General features: G+C 43.4%; 1 protein-coding gene across 1 annotated transcript in view; it reads right to left on the reverse strand.

Moving 5' to 3' along the window:
* Positions 1-25,367, reverse strand: part of LOC121546993 (unconventional myosin-Id) — an 85,826-nt gene that overhangs the window by 51,554 nt on the left and 8,905 nt on the right. Inside the window, exons 6-15 of the mRNA XM_041858107.2 lie at positions 25,118-25,234; positions 24,621-24,824; positions 24,143-24,288; positions 23,776-23,890; positions 23,405-23,575; positions 8,066-8,136; positions 6,882-6,956; positions 6,609-6,741; positions 6,064-6,230; positions 4,186-4,393 (exon numbers count right to left, since the gene is read on the reverse strand). Coding sequence (XP_041714041.2) covers positions 4,186-4,393; positions 6,064-6,230; positions 6,609-6,741; positions 6,882-6,956; positions 8,066-8,136; positions 23,405-23,575; positions 23,776-23,890; positions 24,143-24,288; positions 24,621-24,824; positions 25,118-25,234 — 1,407 coding nt within the window. The remainder of the gene's footprint in view (positions 1-4,185; positions 4,394-6,063; positions 6,231-6,608; positions 6,742-6,881; positions 6,957-8,065; positions 8,137-23,404; positions 23,576-23,775; positions 23,891-24,142; positions 24,289-24,620; positions 24,825-25,117; positions 25,235-25,367) is intronic.

Below are 25,367 nucleotides of genomic sequence, written 5' to 3' on the forward strand. Positions count from 1 at the left end.
ACACATGCCTGAATGTGTTTCACTCTTCAACAGTGGGAAGTTGTTAGGAGGTTGTTGAGGCAGTGTGAAATTACAGTGAGAGAATATTCAAACTGTTACCGCGCATTGTTGACAGCACAGTGGTGAACAAAGAGCATCAAAGAACACAAGATGTGAACACAGATGAGCTCCGAGACAGAAGGGAAAAATCCTTCAGTGTAATCAAGAGACACTTCTTTATCATCAAAGTCTTCCTAAACAACAGAGTGTGCAGGTACAGCATCTCCCTAAGTGCAGCCAAAGTCACTGATAAAAGGAATGACAAGAGAAACATGTTTCCCTTCGATTTTGTCTGGAAGATTGACAATTTTGGGAGGTGTTTTGCAGTTGTCATGCATTTGTAAATGTACCATAAGTAACAGAACACTTCACACGCCATTTCAATAATGCCTACATGATATTAATTAGGATCAGGTTACATACTGCTGAGGCGTGTGGATAGAAGGGGGATCAGTTCTGGCCCAGTAGGCAGACAGTCTGCTAGGCTAACGCTAGTCTAGCCTACAGTCTCACTGATAAACCCACAGTTGCTCAGACACATGTAACAACAGCAATTAAAGGGGCAATCTGCAGTTGCAACATCAATTTTTTGACTTATAAATGAATGATATGTACCCATTGATTCTTGAAGAATATAACTTATAAATGCCTCATGAGCGTAGCTCAACTGTCCTATCCCATCAGAACCCAAAATATAAGCTTGTTTACACCAATGTTTGTAAACAAAGTAAATGCAAACAAAACATGGTTAAAACTATCATTTTGATATCATGGAGGGTCAGTCCTTGCATCCATAGCTCTGTCTATGGAATTTGAGAATGGTTGCATTTCTCCAGCCCCATCCCTCAGATTTTTACGGAACCAGGGGCGGTGAGTCCGCTTTGTTATTGTTTTAACTGCGGATTGGAGCTTTAATGCCCTGGCTCCCAATACACAGGGGAGTCTCTCATGTCTCCCCCTCTCTCTCGCCATCCCAGCTAAAAGACCAACCCTGACAGACACTGATGTGGATGGCTGGGCTTACATTTATGAAATACTCATTAAATAAGAAGGGGGGGAAGCTCATGAATTATTCATGAAGTCTGTATTTGTGTAGGATTGTGGTATTTAATCCCCTTTAGGTTGGTTCAGATTGGGACTATTGGCCCTTCCTGAGGATAAGGCTCTGATTGTGGGTTGGATGGGTGCTTGTGTGCTCAACTGACCGCACAGTCCACACTAGGGAGTGTTCAGTGGAGCAGATATGGACCATTGATAGTGGGACGTAGTGCAGTCAGTGGCGAGTGCAGAGTTGATAGCCGTGAACATAAGGGTGGATTCAGCGGATCCAGAGTTCTATCCGCTGCCTCGGGGAGGAGAAGAGAGCCAGAGCGAAACGGCTTAGACGGGGGACGCAGGAGAACGGGGCGGAAATGAGGAACGAAGGAGAAAAAGGCAGTGTGAAATGAGACTGGGAGGGAGGGAGTCAGGGAATCTGTCTCTTCTCTTTATTCCCTCCCTCCCTCTGTCTGTCTGTCTGTCTGTCCCCACCTCTATCCTCCTTATCACCCCCTACCCTCCTCCTCTTCAGGGGTTGAGAGGTTACGCTCACGTAGGGGGGTGTAAGGAGGGGTGAAGGGGCGGTAGGGAGAAAGGTACATTGTGTACTAGAACCAGGTATGGAGAAGGGCACCTCAAATCTAATATATGGGACCCCTCACTCCTTATGTGTAGAGTGCAGACACTGACAGTGTATTGTGGTTGTCTGGGAGAGGAGGCTCATAGGGGTTGGGGAAGAGAGCTTGAGATACTGACATGGGTTCTGCCACCCCTGGCATGGTGGGGCCCGTTGGCATAAGCCACAGTGGTGTGCCAGCTGCTGATAAGGGGATTGCTTGGTACAGACGATGAGCTGCGTGTGTAGGGGGAAGGGGGACAATAGAGTCAAATACACTAACGTTAGCAGTCTATTTTGCTTATTTGTGGAGTGTGGTGAATGGGAGTGTGTGTGTGTGTGTGTGTGTGTGTGTGTGTGTGTGTGTCCTGCGTGCTTCTTCTTTTTGACTGAGCGAGAACATCTGGAATTCTCTCTGGTCTTTGTGCTTGGTTATCAAAGTGGCAACACCCTTTGAGATAGTCCTAAGGGCGACTAGGAACACAAGTCGAGCTTGTCTGTTGGGCAGCCCAACCAGGGCCTTGTAGATCAATACAGAGGCCAAACAATCAATCCCACATAGAAGCAATTTGGTTGGTTTAACCCTTTGATGTCTGCGGGCAGTTATAGTGTAGTCCTTAGAGAGAGCTCACTGAATCAAAAGTTTAAGAATGTGAAGGAATGTAGTTGTACTCCTAGGGATTTGAGTAGCAATAAAATAAAATGTTATTTGTCACATACACGTGTTTAGCAGATGTTATTGCGGGTGTAGCGAAATGCTTGTGCTTCTAGCTCCGACAGTGCAGTAATATCTAACAAATAATATCTAACAATTTCATAACATATACCCAATACACACAAATCTAAGTAAGGAATGGAATTTAAGAATATATACATATATGGACAAGCAATGACAGAGCGGCATGGACTAAGATACAGTAGAATATTATAGAATACAGTATATACATATGAGATGAGTAATGCAAGATATGTAAACATTATTAAACATGATTAAAGTGACTAGTGTTCCATTTCTTAAAGTGGCCAGTGATTTCAATAGGCAGCAGCAGCCTCTAATGTGCTAGTGATGGCAATAACATGCTAGGTAAATGTATAGCTGTCAATCTTCATTCTGTCAGAACACCAATCATATGAATGGCTCCCAGGTGAATGAATAAAATAGGGGTTCAAATCCCAAACCAGAAAAAGGAAACACGAAACAGAACAGTCAGATGCTGACAAATAGACATTTTGATCTCTGTATCTGTCAGTCAGAGAGGGTGTTACCTTTTGAGAAGCTCAGCTAGATTTGAGAGCAACATGACAGGGCCCCATTCTACACTACACTACATTTAAAGAAAACTATTTCCTCCATCTCTTCAGAAGTATTGTACAGTATGTCTGAGGCTAGGCTGGCTTAGTGGGTGTGTACGGCACATGTTATGGCACATGCTATCATCACATCTGTTGCCATCATTCTTACCTGAGGTGTCTGAAAGTCAGTGGTGCATTCTCATGCGCAACACAATCACATGACTTTCTTTACCAACCAATCAATGGAGGAAGATATAGAAAATCCAATATCCATATCCCAATCATGCATAGAGAACATTTATGGAGAATCGGTCATAATGGAGCAATAACATTGGATTACATTCTGGTCTGTATCAATGTCATAAAACTGTCAAAATGATAAAGGTGCTCATATGCTACATAGACTTTCCCTGTAGCTACAGTATATTCACACTGATATATAGTAAATGGTTTATATTAAGATACATATCTCGTTTTCCATCCTCTGAATGCTTCAATAGCACATGGGAATCAGCACCTCAGGAGCTGTGGTACATTTGTGATATATTCCAACTATTATAAAGGGTCACTAATAAGGGTTGAATGGCTTTAGGGTTATAAAAACATTATATTCTGAGTCCCAGAGATTGTTTGTTTTTTTACTGTGCAGAAATGCCAGCGGCTTCCCAGAAGTCTGCAGTGCGGATATGTGGACCTCTATTCTTTTTTCTCCTCCAGCTCATTTACTGAGCTGGGTTTGTATGGGCAGAGAGAACCCAGAGAGGGAGAGAGAGCTAACGCTATAATAATACAACGTTATTTTAGGCTCTGAAAATATCTTGGCGCATAGTGGCAGTGGCATATCAAGTGCTGAGTTGGTCCAGTCTCGAGAGTTGGTTATTCATATGAAAAGCAAAGAGAGTGAATTTAAATGAGAACACAATGAGTGTTGAAGAAACAAGATAATGAGGTCACTGGATAATGGCAATCAATCTCCCTGACAGAATGATATAAGTGACAGTAGTGGCTTCTCATTTCTCATTGTCCTTGAATATAATACATGTCCGCTATTGAATTTAAAGCAGGTTTTTTTTTCCCCATTCAATTTTTTTTTACAGATTTACCTGGAGACGTCACACCTATAGAATGTTCACACTCGACATAGGGCCGTTGCCACGGAGACAAGGCCAAGGGTCAAAGATGACGAGATTGACACTGACCTTCTGAAGGAAGAGGACAATTCTCCCAACCATTTCGTCCCTCTGCTCCTCCAGGCAGAAGAGGGTCCGCGGCGTGCGGACGAACACCTTGGTCTTGCCGTAGGCCACGTCGTGCTCGAAGCCACAGCCCTGCAGCAGCCTCTTCACTGCCTCTTTGTCCGACGGGAGGTCGTGATTGGGCCACGTGAACTCCGAGATCATCTTGTACCTGAGGGGGTGGAATGGAGGCAGAGGGTCCAATATTAGTGGGCATCAAAATACTTTGGCACGATCGCTAACCAGAGTGGTTCTAATAGATCAGAGCATGGTGCGTGCAATGCCATAATAATTGGGTTTATTGCTGCATGGGCCAAAAACACTGTAAACTGTGTGTTAACTGTACGTCACATTGGACTAAATGACTATGACTTAAATTCCTAATTGTGTCTGCATCACTCTTCTTCTTTTACAAAACATGCACTTTGATAAATTGATTGGTTCTTTGACAGTGACTCACAGAAAAACTGCCCAGAAAAATACATGAGAAAACAGAATTATTGGCAACATTACAGGACACTGTGACAAGATATTATTTGCCAAGAGAGGTCAAATCACTGTTAGCAGGCCTGTCAACCGATTCCTACATTAGTCATTCACTAGCATTTTTCTTCCAAAGCATGATGTAATACAGAGTCCAAATTCATCAGTGAAGGAAATGAGGTGTGTTATGCAAAACTATCACCGCTAACTACCACAGCTATTACCTAATCTAATTTGACCGAGGAAGGGCAGGGCGGTGGGGGAGAGAGACAGCTGTGAATGAATTAGGGGCAAGGTTTAAAATGTGTGTGTGTGTGTGTGTGCGCGTGCGTGTGTGTATTTGATTTTGTTTGGGACCATTTGGAGCTTGTGTGTGACAGTGCAGTTTGGACTAAATCCTAATTTAACTGCCAAGAGTCCAAAATCTTATTTTGCACACAATATGAACCCGTCTCTGTTTCCCAGATGTGCTATAACACACTTTTAGAGGAAATGTCATTTCTTGCTATATTTTGTCATAATTTATTATGTAACACGAGTGTGTGTGTGTGTGTGTGTGTGTGTGTGTGTGTGTGTGTGTGTGTGTGTGTGTGTGCGCACGCACGTATGTATGAGTGACATCACTGCTGTCGCATAGCGCCCAATCTACCTCTGGAGGGGAGACACAAGGAGATGTGATGATGCTAAGGCCCTCCTCTCCTCTGCAAAGCTCTTTATGACTTAATTCAGTCCTAACTGGATTCTGCTTTATCAAACTCAAGCCCAGCCCCGGTCTATTCATTTAGTAATGAGTTGGTGTTAGTAAGCATATCATAGTATAGTGGTAGAGAAAGAATAATGAGGGAATGTTCGGTATGTGAGTGGATTGAAAACAGAGGCAGGGAGTATTGACACTGACAAATCAAAAGCGTAAATGAATCAGAAGTCATCATTGTGAGGGTCATAGTATTGATGAATACTGTCTCAATACAACAAGTCACAGAGCTTGTTTTCCCCACTGAAGTGCAGTGCGTAAACTGTATTCGATGGAAAAGGCAAGTCATTAAACACACCCACTCTGTTACAAGGCTGTTCCTAGTGAAGGGCAGGTCACAGGAACATTGTGTTGGAGGGGGCTTGAATTCACAAAGAAGGAATTGTTTAAGAAAATCTTCAAATTAAATCACACTGCGAGATTATAATTGCACTTTGCACAATGCATTTGCACTACGAAAATGTCCCACTCAGAGTAGGATTACTGATATAGGATCAGGATCAGGCCTTTTATATCATAATGAATAAGACTATATGGAAAGGAGGGACTTGATCCTACATCCCCCTGATTCTACTTCTACCCGGAGATGAGGTGGAAGCTCGTACCTCTGGAGGAAGCGGGGGTAGTCCTGGCGGTTGGCGAATCCGGCGCGACGCACACGAACATTCTCCAGTAAGCCCAGGTACTCAACCTGGTGGCGACAACGCTCGTGCTCGAACAGCAGGGGTGACTTGACGTCGTTGGGCTTGATGCAGCGCACATAGTAAGGCTCCTACACACACAAACCACCAGGGGGCCACAGTGAGGGGACACAGTGCGGGTTACTATGGGGTTTGTCAGAAAGTGGCACTGAACACTTTGACGACATCTCAATTGTCTAAAATGGCTTCCCCCCTAGTCTCCTATCCTTCATCTGCACGGATGTGGAAGAACTGGACAGGTGAAAGCTAATTCCTATAGGATATCCAACATGTTTTTTTAACCTATCCTGTGAGTTCACATTTGTGTAATTTTTGAGGAGAGGAGATGAGGAAAGAAAACCCCTTTAGACTATTAAGATGCACCCGATCTGTCAAGTACATGTTCTCAAAAAATGTCATGTTGTTGTTGGCCAATGAAATAGTTGCCCGGCGGTGGCCACACCCCTCACCTTGCATGCCAGGTTCTCCACCAATGCGATCATGGAATTCTTAAAGAGGGTGGCGGCCGTTAGGGGTCGTTTGGTGACCTCAGTGATACTCAGCTTGCCCTCCGGCCACATCATCTTCAGCACTGGGTTGGAGCTACGAAGAGAGAGGAAGAGAGGAGAAGAGGAAATTGTTTATCAGTGCATCATAGAAGGCTACAGTGGTGTCATGAGATAGGGAGGAGGGCGAGAGGAGGTTGAGAGGAGAGCGGATAGCAGGTGTGTGTTGACTCTGACCTGTTGTACAGTAGCCTTTTGAAGTCCTGGAAGAGAGTGTCCTTGTTCTTGTCGATGAAGCCAACCACAGAGTACCTGTGGTAATACATAAGTACACACACAGCCACATATCCACACACACACACACACACACACACACACACACACACACACACACACACACACACACACACACACACACACACACACACACACACACACACACACACACACACACACACACACACACACACACACACACACACACACACACACACACACACACACACACACACACACACACACACACACACACACACACACACACACACACACACACACAAACAAACACAGATAATCTTTTTCAGACACTAAGACAACTTACATCACCAAAGACGGTGCTTAAGAATGACAACAGCGTCTCCTAAACCCTACTCTGAAATTATTACAATGGATGAATCACAGAAGAATTAGAGAACAAATCCTCTGTTTCCAGAAAAACAGTGGGAGTGTAGGAGCCATCTGTGGGGCTAAGTGCAGTAAGACCCAGGAGGAAACTGTCCCATTACAGGAATGGCTCTACAGTCCCAGGCTGCATCTCAAATGGGACCCTATTCCCTATATAGTGCACAAGTTTTGACCAGGACCCAATGACCAGAGCCCTATGGGCCATGGTCAACGGTAGTGCACTATATAGGGAATAGGGTGCCATTTAGAATGCAAAGAGTCTCAAGTTTGAGTACTCCCTGAACCAGTTAGGCAAGGCTGCAGGAGGCAGAGTGGATGTCACAGTCCATTGTATTTATAGCTCTCTCATCTCATCTTTAAAGCCATATAATTGATATGTGTATTTTCTGTAATTAATGTAATTCAGGGCTCATCTGTAAAAGAGACCTTGGTCTCAGTATGACTCCCTGATAAAATAAAGGTGAAATAAAAAAAATTATACTAAAAATATATTAACCATGGGGAGGTTGCTAGAAGATGCTGGGCTGGACAGATGCGCAGGCATTGAGGATGACTTGCATACTGTAGCATACATAGCTTGTGATTTGGTTGATGGTAGTGTTTGATGATCTCATGTTTTTGTAATGATGAGGGTATTTAAAGAACATAGTGAAGTGTAATGAACTCACTTCTGCCGCCACAATGACTTATAGCAAAGAGTGGTTCTATACAGTACACCACTGTATACAGTTACTTACAAGACATCCCCTGCATAGTGTCGGATACGGAAATCTCTGTCAAACTCCAAACTCTTGTCTGTCGGGGAGAGCTGTGGATGGAGAGATAGAGGGAGAGAGAGAGAGAGAGAGAGAGAGAAAAAGAGAAAAAGAAAGAGAGAAAAATTGAGAGAGTGAAAAAGAGAGAGAGAGAGAGATCGCAATTGAGTAACACAAACCGAGGGAAGTGGGGATGGGATGCATTCACGCAGCCAAGGAGGTGAGTTTACTTGACTCTGCCTAGTAATCTAATAGCTCCTATGCAAAGGAGCTAAAATGATGGGGCACTTTAGTCTGTAATATCAAGGGTATCTGTTTTCAAATGTGCTATGCCCTGTTTTTCTTTACTGGAAAGCAGCTTCCCCAGATAACCTACAGTACAGTATCCCCATTAGAGAGAGAGAGAGAAGCTGCTTCCCCAGATATAACCTACAGTACAGTATCCCCATTAGAGAGAGAGAGAGAAGCAGCTTCCCCAGATATAACCTACAGTACAGTATCCCCATTAGAGAGAGAGAGAGAAGCTGCTTCCCCAGATATAACCTACAGTACTGTATCCCCATTAGAGAGGGAGAGAAGCTGCTTCCCCAGATATAACCTACAGTACAGTATCCCCATTAGAGAGAGAGAGAGAAGCAGCTTCCCCAGATATAACCTACAGTACAGTATCCCCATTAGAGAGAGAGAGAGAAGCAGCTTCCCCAGATATAACCTACAGTACAGTATCCCCATTAGAGAGAGAGAGAGAAGCTGCTTCCCCAGATATAACCTACAGTACAGTATCCCCATTAGAGAGGGAGAGAAGCAGCAGAGCCACTGGTGCAGAAAACAAGGTTGCTAAAACACCAGCACTGTCAGGTGGGATACATGCTATTCTCTCCCACTGGAGTGTGAGATGGAGAGACAGAGACAGAGAGACAGAGAGACAGAGAGACAGAGAGACAGAGAGACAGAGAGACAGAGAGACAGAGAGACAGAGAGACAGAGAGACAGAGAGACAGAGACAGAGACAGAGAGACAGAGAGACAGAGAGACAGAGACAGAGACAGAGACAGAGACAGAGAGACAGAGAGACAGAGACAGAGACACAGAGACACAGAGACAGAGATAGAGAGACAGAGAGACAGAGACAGATACAGAGAGACAGAGACAGAGACAGAGAGACAGAGAGACAGAGAGACAGAGAGACAGAGAGACAGAGACAGAGAGAGACAGAGAGAGACAGAGACAGAGACAGAGAGACAGAGAGACAGAGAGACAGAGAGACAGAGAGACAGAGAGAAGGGGGAAATCTGTGCACGTGAAATATGAATGAGCCGTGTGTGGTGACGCAGGAACTGATGTGGATGGCTGTATGTAGGCCAGTGGTGGAGTGCAGAGAGGAGAGAAAAGGAACATGCCGGGAAATGCAGAGAGGTCTGCCACAGCCCTCTGCCACCTGTAATCTGCCTGTGTGTCTGCATGCGTATATACCTGACTGTATGTGTGTGCATGCGTATATACCTGACTGTATGTGTGTGCATGCGTATATACCTGACTGTATGTGTGTGCATGCGTATATACCTGACTGTATGTGTGTGCATGTGTATATACCTGACTGTATGTGTGTGCATGCGTATATACCTGACTGTATGTGTGTGCATGTGTATATACCTGACTGTATGTGTGTGCATGTGTATATACCTGACTGTATGTGTGTGCATGCGTATATACCTGACTGTATGTGTGTGCATGCGTATATACCTGACTGTATGTGTGTGCATGTGTATATACCTGACTGTATGTGTGTGCATGTGTATATACCTGACTGTATGTGTGTGCATGTGTATATACCTGACTGTATGTGTGTGCATGTGTATATACCTGACTGTATGTGTGTGCATGTGTATATACCTGACTGTATGTGTGTGCATGCGTATATACCTGACTGTATGTGTGTGCATGCGTATATACCTGACTGTATGTGTGTGCATGTGTACCTGTTTGCTTGTGTCTGTATATACATCCCTCCATGTGTGTACACCTTTGTGTTAATGTGTGTGACTGCGTCAGTGGTATATTGGTGTGCTACAGTAGACTAACTTGTGTGTCTGGTGACAGACAGAGGACGCCCTAGGCAGCACTATGGCATGGCAACATACAGTGCATTGCAAAAGTATTCATCCCCATGGGCGTTTTTACTATTTTGTTGAATTACAACCGGTAATTTAAATTTATTTTTATTTGGATTTAATGTTTAATGGACATACACAAAATAGTCCAAATTGGTGAAGTGGAATGAAAAAAATAACTTCTAAAAGATTAATAACGGAAAAGTGGTGCGCGCATATGTATTCACCCCCTTTGCTATGAAGCCCCTATATAAGATCTGGTGCAGCGAATTACCTTCAGAAGTCACATAATTAGTTAAATAAAGTCCAACTGTGTGCAACCTATGTGTCACATGATCTCAGTATATATATATATATATATATATATATATACACACCTGTTCTGAAAGGCCCCAGAATCTGCAACACCACTAAGCAAGGGGCACCACCAAGCAAGCGGCACCATGAAGACCAAGGAGCTCTCCAAACAGATCAGGAACAAAGTTGTGGAATATGTCCCATGTCACCCCGCTCCTCTGCACACTCCACTGGCTTCCAGTTGAGGCTCGCATCTACTACAAGACCATGGTGCTTGCCTACGGAGCTGTGAGGGGAACGGCACCTCCTTACCTTCAGGCTCTGATCAGACCCTACACCCAAACGAGGGCACTGCGTTCATCCACCTCTGGCCTGCTAGCTCCCCTACCTCTACGGAAGCACAGTTCCCGCTCAGCCCAGTCAAAGCTATTTGCTGCTCTGGCACCCCAATGGTGGAAAAGCTCCCCCATGACGCCAGGACAGCGGAGTCACTGACCACCTTCCGGAGACACTTGAAACCCTACCTCTTTAAGGAATACCTGGAATAGTATAAAGTAATCCCCCCCCCATAAAAAAAGAGGTTGTCCCACTGGCTATCATAAGTTGAATGCACCAATTTGTAAGTCGCTCTGGATAAGAGCGTCTGCTAAATGATGTAAATGTAAGTACAGATCAGGGTTGGGTTACAAAAAAAATATCAGAAACTTTGAACATCCAACAGAGCACCATTATTAAAAAAATTTAAGAATATGGCACCACAACAAACCTGCCAAGAGCGGGCCGCCCACCAAAACTCACGGACCAGGCAAGGAGGCCATTAATCAGAGAGGCAACAAAGACACCAAAGATAACCCTGAAGGAGCTGCAAAGCTCCACAGCGGAGATTGGAGTATCTGTCTATAGGACCACTTTAAGCCGTACACTCAACAGAGCTGGGCTTTACGGAAGAGTGGCCAGAAAAAAACATTGCGTTTAAGAAAAAAATAAGCAAACACGTTTGGTGTTCGCCAAAAAGCATGTGGGAGACTCAAACATATGGAAGAAGGTACTCTGGTCAGATGAGACTAAAATTGAGCTTTTTGGCCATCAAGGAAAAGGCTATGTCTGGCGCAAACCCAACACCTCTCATCACCCCGAGAACACCATCCCCACAGTGAAGCATGGTGGTGGCAGCATCATGCTGTGGGGATGTTTTTCATTGGCAGGGACTGGGAAACTGGTCAGAATTGAAGGAATGATGGATGGCGCTAAATACAGGGAAATTCTTGAGGGAAACCTGTTTCAGTCTTCCAGAGATTTGAGATTGGGACGGAGGTTCACCTTCCAGCAGGACAATGACCCTAAGCATACTGCTAAAGCAACACTCAAGTGGTTTAAGGGGAACCATTTAAATGTCTTGGAATGGCCTAGTGGTATGACTTAAAGATTGCTGTACACCAGCGGAACCCATCCAACTTGAAGGAGCTGGAGCAGCTTTGCCTTGAAGAATGGGCAAAAATCCCAGTGGCTAAATGTACCAAGCTTATAGAGACATACCCCAAGAGACTTGCAACTGTAATTGCTGCAAAAGGTGGCTCTACAAAGTATTGACTTTGGGGGGTGAATAGTTATGCACGCTCAAGTTTTGTCTTATTTCTTTCTTCACAAAAAAAAAATATTTTGCATCTTCAAAGTGGTAGGCATGTTGTGTAAATCAAATGATACAAACCCCCAAAAAATCAATTTTAATTGCAGGTTGTAAGGCAACAAAATAGGAAAAATGCCAAGTGGGGGTGAATACTTTCCACAAGCCACTGTATAAGGCAAGCGAATAACATTATATTAGTGCCACTACTGCACTGCCATTCATAAAATATTACACTGACATCTGCGAGAGAGAGGCATCCAGTCTCATTAAAATACAAGGCAGAAATGATTAGCACACAGCAATAGATTAGAGTTAGAAGGACAAGGTTACAGGATGTATAGTGGGGGGCACAATGAAACAGAGCTTCCTCTAAGCCATTGGGACAGCCAGAGTGTTATATAAAAGAGGGACAGCCAAGATGTTTGAAAGAACAGAGAGAAAAGAGAGCCGGAGTGCATGAGTCTTTGAACGGAGAGCTCACACACACACCAAAAGGAAGAAGAGAGAAGGGAAAGTGACTGAAGAATTTTATGAGGATGTTACTGACAATACAACAGCTGACAGGCAGAAAACTGTGGAGGAAAATATACAAATCTCTATACTGTGTGTAAATCTGTGTGACCGCATTCAAATTCCTATTCAATGCCTTGAAAATGAATGGGCATGGCCATAGCAGAAATACTTCAGTGGAACTGTGATAGGGAATTGATCCATCCATGAGGGCCCGTGCTCTAAACAGACCAGTACAGCCAGCCAGCAAGCCAGTCAAACAGACAGCGATCCTGGCAGCTAGACACACACACAGACAGACAGACGGAGGCCACTGGATGCCACCTTGTCCTCATCTATCACAACAAGTCCCCCTACACACACACTACCAGCTATATTATTACCACGTCTCCCTCTGTGTCTGCCTCACTCTTTATCCAGTCTAATGCCTATTTCAGATGAGAAAGAGGGGTGGGGGGAGAAATGAGGACACAGCGCAAGGGAGATGCTATGGGAGCTTTAGAGAGAGGGAGACAATAAAGAGAAAGGGAAATTAAAGAGAAGGACAGAGATACTTTTGGGATGAGGTGACGGGGAAAAATAGGTAACGAGAGAGTTATGAGGGGAGACAGAGCGAGAGAGAGAAATGAGAAGAGAGAAGATGGAGACCATGTTTTGAACAGGGGGGATTATTGGGTTCTTCACAGGTAGAGAAAGGACAGATAGAGCATATAAGGCAACAGGTTCAGAACAGACCTATTGTCTCTATTACAGTCTGTGTACACAACTGTAAACCTTGGCATTAGCTTTCTTGCCTTTTGGCCATGGCAGTATTGGGTCTTTTAGTTCCACATTCATTCTTTTGAGGAAGATACTGCACCTGTCCACAAAAGCACTGAACATTCTTCAATTTAAAAAGTATGTGATCATGTTGGGCATTCATATCTGTACAACTTAGATTTTCTGTGCAACTCTTGTCACACTAGGCCAATAGCCTCATGTGTAAATGTGAACCGCTTTATAGCAGAGACCCCTCTGATCACCCTAACACCTGCTGTCCCTCGTCCTCCTGCCCACATCTTGCCCTCCCTCCAGCACCTCTCCTCTGCCACCTCCACCGCCATCCTGTTCACCACCAGTGCCTCGCAGTTTCGCCTGCTAACTAAGTTGGCACCTGCAGGGCACACGCGCCACGCAGGCCAACTGACTGGCTCCAAACCTGTCATTCACTCACCACAGGAGCCAATCAGGATGCAGGGAGATGAATGGTGCTGTTTCACGCCCACTGCACCAAGGTATTTACCCTCTCACTACACAACCTCTAGACTGCATTAATATTATTATTACTGCATTCTCTAAAAACAGAAACATCAAGAGACTAAGCACCCACTTCTAGGAGAAGTTAAAACGTGATATCAAGAATATGCTACATTGAGAGGTAAAAAGCCAATGTGTTGGAACCGGAGCACTTGCTTTGAAGCTTTCTCGCTTTCTCATAGACATGAATGAGACCACTCTAGACGTCCTTCTTTCCTGTCTCTCCTGTCCTTGTGTTGTATTGTAATGTAAATACACTAGAGCTAATGAACAGCAGGTCCATGTTATTAGCATCTCCACCACATGGTGCATGAAAGGGTAATCACTTAGGGGTGGCCTGCTGCTGCTGCATGCATTCACAAGCATACATGCACACACACACACACACACACACACATTGACACGCACACACAAAGACACACACACATACAGCATCCTATGCTGCGACTGTACAGGGCATGTGCAGAGACTGCATAGAGAAGGATCAGAGGGTAGACAGTAAAGAGAAATGGGGGATGGAGGGAGAGGAGAGAGATTATGTGTGTGTGTGTGTGTGTGTGATAGTAGGGAGAGAGAGAGAGAGAAATAGAGAGGTGGAAACGAAGAGGGAGCGACGGAGGGAGAGAGAGAGCAAGGGAGGGGTGGGTAGAGGCTGCCATGAAGTCCGCTCCCAGCAGGAAGGCCTGTGTCAGCAAATAATTAACAGAGTAAAAAAACATCTGGGAAGATGAAAGCAACCTGGAGAAGGACAGCAGACGACAACACGTCCTACATGCGGCAGAGGACCACAACCCATGCAAAGGTGGTAGAAAAGTAGCCCTTAAAACCATTCATTCCCAGCCTATAGGCATGGTATTACACGGGTACGACCTCATAAAGAGCACAAGAGAAGGCATATGAGTCAGAGAGGAAATTGGGAGATTTGAGTATGGTATCAACATAGGCAGTTCTAGAAGAAGCAGGGAAGTGTTTCCTTAACTTTTATCTAGCAAGAACAACTGCAGTCCTTTTTAAACGTCTTAAAAGTTATATTATACAGTTGTCAGTAACCACTCCTGGCACTCCACAAAGAGGAATCACACTATGAAGGCAAGACACAACCCCCCACTTCCTGGCCCATCACAGTCCCATTATATAGTATCAATTACATCCAGTAGTTTTATCTAAGTGAAAGGTCTGTGTAAACAACAACAACTCAGCTCTACCACTTCAAACACCCCATGATTAATATATAACAGCCCTGACAGGACTGAAAACCAATAACAGGGATATTTAAAAGGGATGTTTCCATCAGACACTCAGAGCAATAACATAACAAGTCTCTAGATCTGGAGGAGCTGTTAAAGCCAAGATGCGCCTGAAGACACTGCCACTGATCAAGACGCTTCTTCGTTTCCACTCTCTCTCTCTCTCTCTGATCTGGAGTGTGAGGTCTTTGCCAACAGTGTTTATGTGTGTGTGTGTGTTGTCAAAGTTTATACAGGGTGACAGTCAGCCAGGAGAACACAGAGAAACCTTGGTGTCTAGCAGCTCCAAGTCAGCAAGAGGGTGAGGATATTAGTGCTGACAGACAGCGCAGATCTTATTACAGGCTAATCGACTATGATAGCGCTGCTTCTCTCTCTCTCTCCCTTTTTCTCACTCCTCCGCTCTCTCTCACACATCCCTTACTCCTCGGCTCTCTTCATTTGCAATTTAGCTCGGTCTTTCTCAATCTCTTTCTCACCCCATCTTTACCTCGTCCATTCTCTCTCTCTCTCACACACTTCCAATTCCCACACTCACTTGGGAAGATTCCCAACAAGAACTGCAATGTAAAAAAAAAACTGCCTGAGGTCTTTCAAGCCTGCAGAGTCTGCGAGTCACTTTGAACCTGGCGGCCATTAACATTTCAAAACTTTCCAAGCAGAGCTGCTTGTAGAGTATGGGGCGTGAAGTGAGGAGAATCTGTGAATAAAAAAATGTGGGATGAGCCTAGGAGCATTCTCTGCTATGATTCAGCAATAAATCCAACTTTTAAAAGTAACATTTGAGTTAATTTTTTACTGATAACAATATCAGTCAAGCATCTTTAAGTAAAATGTTCTGTATTGTTACAGAGCTTAGTTCCTATGTCTAACCAGATCGTAGATGATAGCATAAGTACATTATGGAAACAGACATCCACATAATCATATTAACATGGCGCTAAGCATTCTTATCAATTTTTCCTTCCCTTTCTCTCATTCTCTGCCTGTCAATCCTCTCATTTTTACATTTACATTGTAGTCATTTAGCAGACGCTCTTATCCAGAGCGACTTACAGTTAGTGAGTGCATACATTTTTCATACTGGCCCCCCCGTGGGAATCGAACCCACAACCCTGGCGTTGCAAGCGCCATGCTCTACCAACTGAGCTACAGGAGGCCTAAACTCTCCACTGGAGTCTATGGTGACTCTGTGTAGCGCTAGGTGTGTTATCGCTAGGTGTGTTATCTCTGCAGAGAGCAGTGCACACACAAACACACAGTGAAACGCACGCACACATACAGAGTATGATAGCCACATGCCTGCCAGTCCTCTAGGCCTCAGCCTTGAGCAAATCTATGACTTGGTCTATGACTAGATGAATTACGTATAGACGTAATGATCGCTTTACTCACTTGAGGGGGAATGCAGTCTATATCATCACCCACTGGACTGAATGAGACCTTCGCTAGTAGCATTGCCTAAGGTACAATCTTTACAGGGTACAAGTCAGCAACAGCTAGGGTGATGACACATAACACTGATTCTAAGATGTTGGGGAAAAACAACCTGGTTGTTAGTGATACGGCCTCTATCTTTACTGTGCACCATTTCTCTCCCCTCCTCTTCATCTGAATATCTGTTCCTCTTGTTATGATCCTCAGTCTCTTCGATTCTCTTCTCCCTCTCTCCCACCCATGCCAGCGCAGCAAGATGCCAGCTCCATTGACTCTCATTGGCTGCCAGTGACATCACCGGGAACAAAGTGTTGAGTCAGATAGCCCAGCACTCGTTTCTCTGACGCCTGTTGCCCTCTTGTGGTCAACTGAGTGAAATACTACCCTGTAAAATGCAACCATCTACCCTGTTAAACCCCCTAGAGTGGATTTCCGCTGCCCTGTGGAAATCTAATTAGCATAATAAAAAAATCCCCATCAAAATCCATCAGTTAAAGCTACAGATATGTTATTTTTTTTTCATTGGATGCGCCTCAGTCCACTGCATCCGCTGATGTTGCACTTCCGTGAAAGGTGACAGAGCTAGAGCGGTGTTTGTCAGACCATGAGACATCCTGAAAAATCGGTCTTCTCACTAAATCGTCTGTAGCATCCGAACAGTTTGGGCTACACACTAATATGACCCCCTCTGTGGAAAGGTGAGACTCTAACGAACATGTCGGTTGTTTTGCTCTACGACGCCCACAAGCCTCACAAGACTCGTCTGAAGGTCCCCCGGTACCAGTTCTAAAAATGAATGGAAGTGTATATGGAGATTATATACACCTTAGTCAAATCCATTTAAACTCAGTTTTTCACAATTCCTGACATTTAATCCTAGTAAAAATTCCCTGTCTTAGGTCAGTTAGGATCCCCACTTTATTTTAAGAATGTGAAATGTCAGAATAATAGTAGAGAGAATGATTTATTTTAGCTTTTATTTATTTCAATCACATTCCCAGTAGGTCAGAAGTTTACATACACTCAATTAGTATTTGGTAGCATTGCCTTTAAATTGTTTAACTTGGGTCAAACTTCTCGGGTAGCCTTTCATAAGCGTCCCACAATAAATTGGGTGAATTTTGGCCCATTCCTCCTGACAGAGCTGGTGTACCTGAGTCAGGTTTGTAGGCCTCCTTGCTTGCACATGCTTTTTCAGTTTTGCCCACACATTTTCTATAGGATTGAGGTCAGGGCTTTGTGATGGCCACTCCAATACCTTGACTTTGTTGTCCTTAAGCCATTTTGCCACAACTTTGGAAGTACAGTGGGGGAAAAAAGTATTTAGTCAGCCACCAATTGTGCAAGTTCTCCCACTTAAAAAGATGAGAGAGGCCTGTAATTTTCATCATAGGTACACGTCAACTATGACAGACAAAATGAGAAAAGAAATTCCAGAAAATCACATTGTAGGATTATTAATGAATTTATTTTCAAATTATGGTGGAAAATAAGTATTTGGTCAATAACAAAAGTTTCTCAATACTTTGTTATATACCCTTTGTTGGCAATGACACAGGTCAAACGTTTTCTGTAAGTCTTCACAAGGTATTCACACACTGTTGCTGGTATTTTGGCCCATTCCTCCATGCAGATCTCTTCTAGAACAGTGATGTTTTGGGGCTGTCGCTGGGCAACACGGACTTTCAACTCCCTCCAAAGATTTTCTATGGGGTTGAGATCTGGAGACTGGCTAGGCCACTCCAGGACCTTGAAATGCTTCTTACGAAGCCACTCCTTCGTTACCCGGGCGTTGTGTTTGGGATCATTGTCATGCTGAAAGACCCAGCCATGTTTCATCTTCAATGCCCTTGCTGATGGAAGGAGGTTTTCACTCAAAATCTCACGATACATGGCCCCATTCATTCTTTCCTTTACACGGATCAGTTGTCCTGGTCCCTTTGCAGAAAAACAGCCCCAAAGCATGATGTTTCCACCCCCATGCTTCACAGTAGGTCTGGTGTTCTTTGGATGCAACTCAGCATTCTTTGTCCTCCAAACACGACGAGTTGAGTTTTTACCAAAAAGTTATATTTTGGTTTCATCTGACCATATGACATTCTCCCAATCCTCTTCTGGATCATCCAAATGCACTCTAGCAAACTTCAGACGGGCCTGGACATGTACTGGCTTAAACAGGGGGACACAGCAGGATTTGAGTCCCTGGCGGCGTAGTGTGTTACTGATGGTAGGCTTTGTTACTTTGGTCCCAGCTCTCTGCAGGTCATTAACTAGGTCCCCCCGTGTGGTTCTGGGATTTTTGCTCACCGTTCTTGTGATCATTTTGACCCCACGGGGTGAGATCTTGCGTGGAGCCCCTGATCGAGGGAGATTATCAGTGGTGTATGTCTTCCATTTCCTAATAATTGCTCCCACAGTTGATTTCTTCAAACCAAGCTGCTTACCTATTGCAGATTCAGTCTTCCCAGCCTGGTGCAGGTCTACAATTTTGTATCTGGTGTCCTTTGACAGCTCTTTGGTCTTGGCCATAGTGGAGTTTGGAGTGTGACTGTTTGAGGTTGTGGACAGGTGTCTTTTATACTGATAACAAGTTCAAACAGGTGCCATTAATACAGGTAACGAGGGGAGGACAGAGGAGCCTCTTAAAGAAGAAGTTACAGGTCTGTGAGAGCCAGAAATCTTGCTTGTTTGTAGGTGACCAAATACTTATTTTCCACCATAATTTGCAAATAAATTCATTAAAAATCCTACAATGTGATTTTCTGGATTTTATTTCTCAATTTGTCTGTCATAGTTGACATGTACCTATGATGAAAATTACAGGCATCGCTCATCTTTTCAAGTGGGAGAACTTGCACAATTGGTGGCTGACTAAATACTTTTTTCCCCCACTGTATGCTTGGGGTCATTGTTCATTTGGAAGACCCATTTGCGACCAAGCTTTAACTTCCTGACTGATGTCTTAAGATGTTGCTTCAATATATCCACATAATTTTCCTTCCTCATGATGCCATCTATTTTGTGAAGTGCACCAGTCCCTCCTGCAGCAAAGCACCCCCACAGCATGATGCTGCCACCCCCGTGCTTCACGGTTGGGATGGTGTTCTTCGGAGGTCTACAATGTTTTTCTGAGGTCATGGCTGATTTATTTTGATTTTCCCATGATGTCAAGCAAAGAGGCACTGAGTTTGAAGGTAGGCCTTGAAATACATCCGCAGGTACACCTCGAATTGACTCAAATTATGTCAATTAGCCTATCAGAAGCTTCTAAAGCCATGACATCATTTTTTGGAATTTTCCAAGCTGTTTAAAGGCACAGTCAACTTAGTGTATGTAAACTTCTGACTCATTGGAATTGTGATATAGTGAATTATAAGTGAAATAATCTCTCTGTAAACAATTGTAGGAAAATGTTATTGTTTCATGCACAAAGTAGATGTCCTAACCGACTTGCGAAAACAATAGTTTGTTAACAAGAAATTTGTGGAGTGGTTGAAAAACAAGTTTTAATGACTCCAACCTAAGTGTATGTTAACTTCCGACTTCAACTGGAGTTAAGTGCCAAAAATAAGGGGTTAAATACATGTAAAAAAATATATATATGAAAACAGTTTCCTGATCTTTCTTATATCTCTCAGATATAGGAAAGACACCTCAGAACAAATATCCTTTTGATTTTTTTTCGGACTATCTGTTGCTCCATGTAGTGAATCTGTTATTCAATGTGTTTGTATGGGCTAATAGCAGTAAGGCCAAAGTTTCATCAAATCATTTTTTATACAGTACCAGTCAAAAGTTTGGACACACCTACTCATTCAAGGGTTTGTCTTTATTTTTACTATTTTCTATATTGTAGAATAATAGTTAAGACATCAGAACTATGAAATAACACATATGGAATCATGTAGTAACCAAAAAGTGTCCATTGCTCCTGTTTCTTGGCCCAAGCAAGTCTATTCTTCTTATTGGTGTCCTTTAGTAGTGGTTTCTTTGCAGCAATTCGACCATGAAGTCCTGATTTGCGCAGTCTCCTCTGAACAGTTGTGAAGCAATTATTTGGGCTGCAATCTGAGGTGCAGTTAATTGCCGATTTCTGAGGCTGGTAACTTTAATGAACTTATCCTCTGCAGCAGAGGTAACTCTGGGTCTTCCTTTCCTGTGGCGGTCCTCATGAGAGCCAGTTTCATAGCACTTGATGGTTTTTGCGACTGCACTTGAAGAAACTTTCAAAGTTCTTGAAATGTTCCTGATTGACTGACCTTAAAGTAATGATGGACAGTCATTTCTCTTTGCTCATTTGAGCTGTTCTTGACATAATATGGACTTGGTCTTTTACCAAATAGGGCCATCTTCTGTATACCAACCCTACCTTGTCACAACACAACTGATTGGCTCAAACGCATTAAGAAGGAAAGAAATTCCACAAATTAACTTTTAACAAGGCACACCTGTTAATTTAAATGCATTCCAGGTGACTACCTCATGAAGCTGGTTGAGAGAATGCCAAGAGTGTGCAAAGCTGTCATCAAGGCAAAGGGTGGCTACTTTTAAGAATCTCAAATTTAACATATACAGTGAGGGAAAAAAGTATTTGATCCCCTGCTGATTTTGTACGTTTGCCCACTGACAAAGAAATGATCAGTCTATAATTTTAATGGTAGGTTTATTTATACAGTGAGAGACAGAATAACAACAACAAAAATCCAGAAAAAAACGCATGTCAAAAATGTTATAAATTGATTTGCATTTTAATGAGAGAAATAAGTATTTGACCACCTCTCAATCAGAAAGATTTCTGGCTCCCAGGTGTCTTTTATACAGGTAACGAGCTGAGATTAGGAGCACACTCTTAAAGGGAGTGCTTGTTACCTGTATAAAAGACACCTGTCCACAGAAGCAATCAATCAATCAGATTCCACACTCTCCACCATGGCCAAGACCAAAGAGCTCCCAAGAATGTCAGGGACAAGATTGTAGACCTACACAAGGCTGGAATTGTCTACAAGACCATCGCCAAGCAGCTTGGTGAGAAGGTGACAACAGTTGGTGCGATTATTCACAAATGGAAGAAACACAAAATAACTGTCAATCTCCCTCGGCCTGGGGATCCATGCAAGATCTCACCTCGTGGAGTTGCAATGATCATGAGAACGGTGAGTAATCAGCCCAGAACTACACAGGAGGATCTTGTCAATGATCTCAAGGCAGCTGGGACCATAGTCACCAAGAAAACAATTGGTAACACACTACGCCGTGAAGGACTGAAATCCTGCAGCTCCCACAAGGCTCAAGAAGAAGCACATTAAGGTCCTGGAGTGGCCTAGCCAGTCTCCATACCTTAATCCCATAGAAAGTCTGTGGAGGGAGCTGAAGATTCGAGTTGCCAAACGTCAGCCTCGAAACATTAATGACTTGGAGAAGATCTGCAAAGAGGAGTGGGACAAAATCCCTCCTGAGATGTGTGCAAACCTGGTGGCCAACTACAAGAAACATCTGACCTCTGATTGCCAACAAGGGTTTTGCCACCAAGTACTAAGTCATGTTTTGCAGAGGGGTCAAATACTTATTTCCCTCATTAAAATGCAAATCAATTTATATAACATTTTTGACATGCATTTTTCTGGATTTTGTTGTTGTTATTCTGTCTCTCACTGTTCAAATAAACCTACCATTAAAATTATAGACTGATAATTTCTTTGTCAGTGGGCAAACGTACAAAATCAGCAGGGGATCAAATACTTTTTTCCCTCACTGTATGGTTACTACATGATTCCATATGTGTTATTTCATAGTTTTGATGTCTTCACTATCATTCTACAATGTAGAAAATAGTAGAAATAAAGAAAAACTCTGAAATTAGTAGGTGTCCAAACTTTTGACTGGTACTGTAAATATTTTTTTTATACTTCAAGGGGTCTTAAAATTTAAAACAAATATCTAAATTATCCTTGTTATGACCTTCTTAAAACAATTCCATATGTTAGCTTAGTCTGGTGGTGTACAATGGCTTTAATGCCAATTAGACTTTAAAGGCCCAGTGCAGTCAAAAACATGATTTTCCTGTGTTTTATATATTTCCACACTATGAGGTTGGAATAATACTGTGAAATTGTGAAAATTATGATAATGCCCTTTTAGTGTAAGAGCTGTTAAAAAGACCGCCTGAAATTTCAGCCTGTTTTGATGGGGTGGAGTTTTGGCCAACCTGGTGACATCACCAGGCGGTAAATTAGTTAATAGACCAATAAGAAAGTGTTTCAAACCTCTCTGCCAATAACAGCTAGTTTTCCCATATCCGCATAGATCACTCCCAGACAGTCCTAGCAAAATTCTTGCTTGAGAAATTGCTCTTTGCTAAGAAGCTATTTATGTTTCTTTTTGACCATTTTCATTGAAAATAATCACAGTATTGCACTTAATGTTACCCAGAAATGATTTGATATTGAGATAAAAATGTCTGCATTGGATCTTTAAACAGCATTTGATGGAGCTGATAATTGAAACTAACCAAAGTATACAGTACTCAGTCTTGTCCTATGTTTTAAAATCACTGGGTTTGTTTGTTGGGCTAATAGAATTACTTAGGGTAATTGCTGGGAACAAGCCTTTAAAATCACAAATGTTTTATATTGTCCTAAAGTTACCACTACGCCCTGTGGAAAGAAGAACCCCATTGGTGCATCAAGCCTAGGGTGACCATATCCATGTTTCCACATTGTTGAGGTAAATTCCACTTTCAATTCAGTCAATTCAGGAAATGAATTGAAATTCAATTAATGAATTGTTGCCAATGTACCTTGCGGCTAGTGTAGTGGGCGTGCTTGGCCAGCTTGCTGTTGAGTCCCTGTAAGAAGACCTCGTCGGTGACTTTGCCCACGTTCATACAGGCCTCGTCCAGCACAGAGAAGATACCCTTGTGTTGCAGCTCCACCAGGTCCACAATGATCTGGTTGTTGAAGTAGTCAATCTACGCCCAGGCACAGAGAGATAACAGGGGATCAGTATATCATTACAACTAAAACCAGTACAGGGAGTAAGACGTTCCTAATAGTCATATTCAACTGAAGGAGAATGACTTGAGGCAAAGTGGCCATGCTGTCGTAGGCAATAGAAGACAAGACAAAAAAAAAAAAACATGAGTGGTGTGGAACCAAGATGTGGCCTTACGTGTTTCCAGGGGATTCCCTCGCGCTGGTACTCTTCCTGTTCCTGCCTCAGCACCAGCTGAATGAAGAGCTGCTGCAGCTTCTCATTACAATAGTTGATACAGAACTGCTCAAAGCTGACAGACAGACAGGGGAGGAGAGGGTGAGTGAATGGCTGTGACCCTGGTTTAAATTGAACTAGACCATAAACTTTTATACTTGTGTTACATACAAATCAATTAAGTGTCATGACAGAGAGATTGACACTAAATGTGAATAAAATCAGTATATTTCATATTGATGTATAAGAAAAGAGACTTACTCAAGTAGGCATTCTACGATGAAATACATTCAATATTGAAATATTTCTATCGGACACGGCTCCTAACCTGTTGTTCTGAAAGATCTCAAAGCCGTAGATGTCCAGCACTCCGATGACTGTGTTCTTCCCGTGGACTTTGGCGTCATAGTTCTTCACTTCGATGACATCATTGATCCTTCCCACGATCCAACAAAACATTCTTTCATACATAGCCTGTGGGTCACATGCCCCAACACCAAGGCAGACAACAGTAGATAAAGATCATATGAGAGACAGCAGGGTGCTATAGTCAGCTACCTACACTGGTTGCTATTTTATGCAGAAGCATTCATAATAATACACTGGTTACTTTAAAAACTGGGTAGGCCTACCACGTCTAACATTGGGCCCATTTCACAAACCCTTTTTGAGGGTTAGCACTATCATTGAGAGTTAGCATTAGCTGCTGTGAAGTGGCCAACATAGCATGCTAGCATTAGCTATCTTAGTCAGCATTTTGACAGTTAACTGTGAATCGGTTAACATAGCGTACTAGCATTAGCTACCTTAGCCAAGGCATCCCGGCCGTAACTGGCCTCTTGGGCCGTGTGCTGCTTGTCGATGATGTCACGGCCGGTGGCGACGGTGCGGTAGAGAAGGGCCTTTTCCACATTATCTTCCTTAGTGGCCAGCAGGTTCCCGATCACCGCCACCACCTTGGAGTTCTCAATCAGCGTTGTGTCACCATCCACACCAAATGTCAGGTTCCCCTGGGAGAGGTCACATGGAGATAAATACAGGAATACAGGAAGTTACCTGTAAACTAAAGAGACTAGGTGGAGTGATAGCATTGGAGCAAAGGGTAGGGGAATAGGACAAATAAGGGCTGGACTGTTTCATTCAAACCTGTTCCATTTTAAAAGGCAGACTCGTCACACAACAGGGAGTCACCCACAGTATATGATGTTGTCATCTTGCTGAGTATACCTTTAACCCGGTTTCATTTTAACCTATGCTAACCCTGCTGGCAGGCCAAGAGTTAGGAGTTAATATGGGGTATTACCAGGTGCAGGATAGTGGCCAGGACCTTGTAAACAGTCTGGATCTCATCTGCTGTGAAGCCGATCACCTTCATGGCGTCTGCCACAGCTTTGAAATCAGCACCATCGTTAATGGATGACTGTGACGGGGAGAAAGAAGGGACGGAGATGGATGAGTAGAACAATAAAACTGGAAACAATAGGAACGTTTCGCTCCCCTTCACACAAAACACGGTCAACATTTTGTCAATTTTGAAGTAAAACTTCAGGCTA

The sequence above is a fragment of the Coregonus clupeaformis genome, chromosome 31 (assembly GCF_020615455.1).
Source record: "Coregonus clupeaformis isolate EN_2021a chromosome 31, ASM2061545v1, whole genome shotgun sequence".
In the NCBI taxonomy this organism is placed as follows: Eukaryota; Metazoa; Chordata; class Actinopteri; order Salmoniformes; family Salmonidae; genus Coregonus; species Coregonus clupeaformis.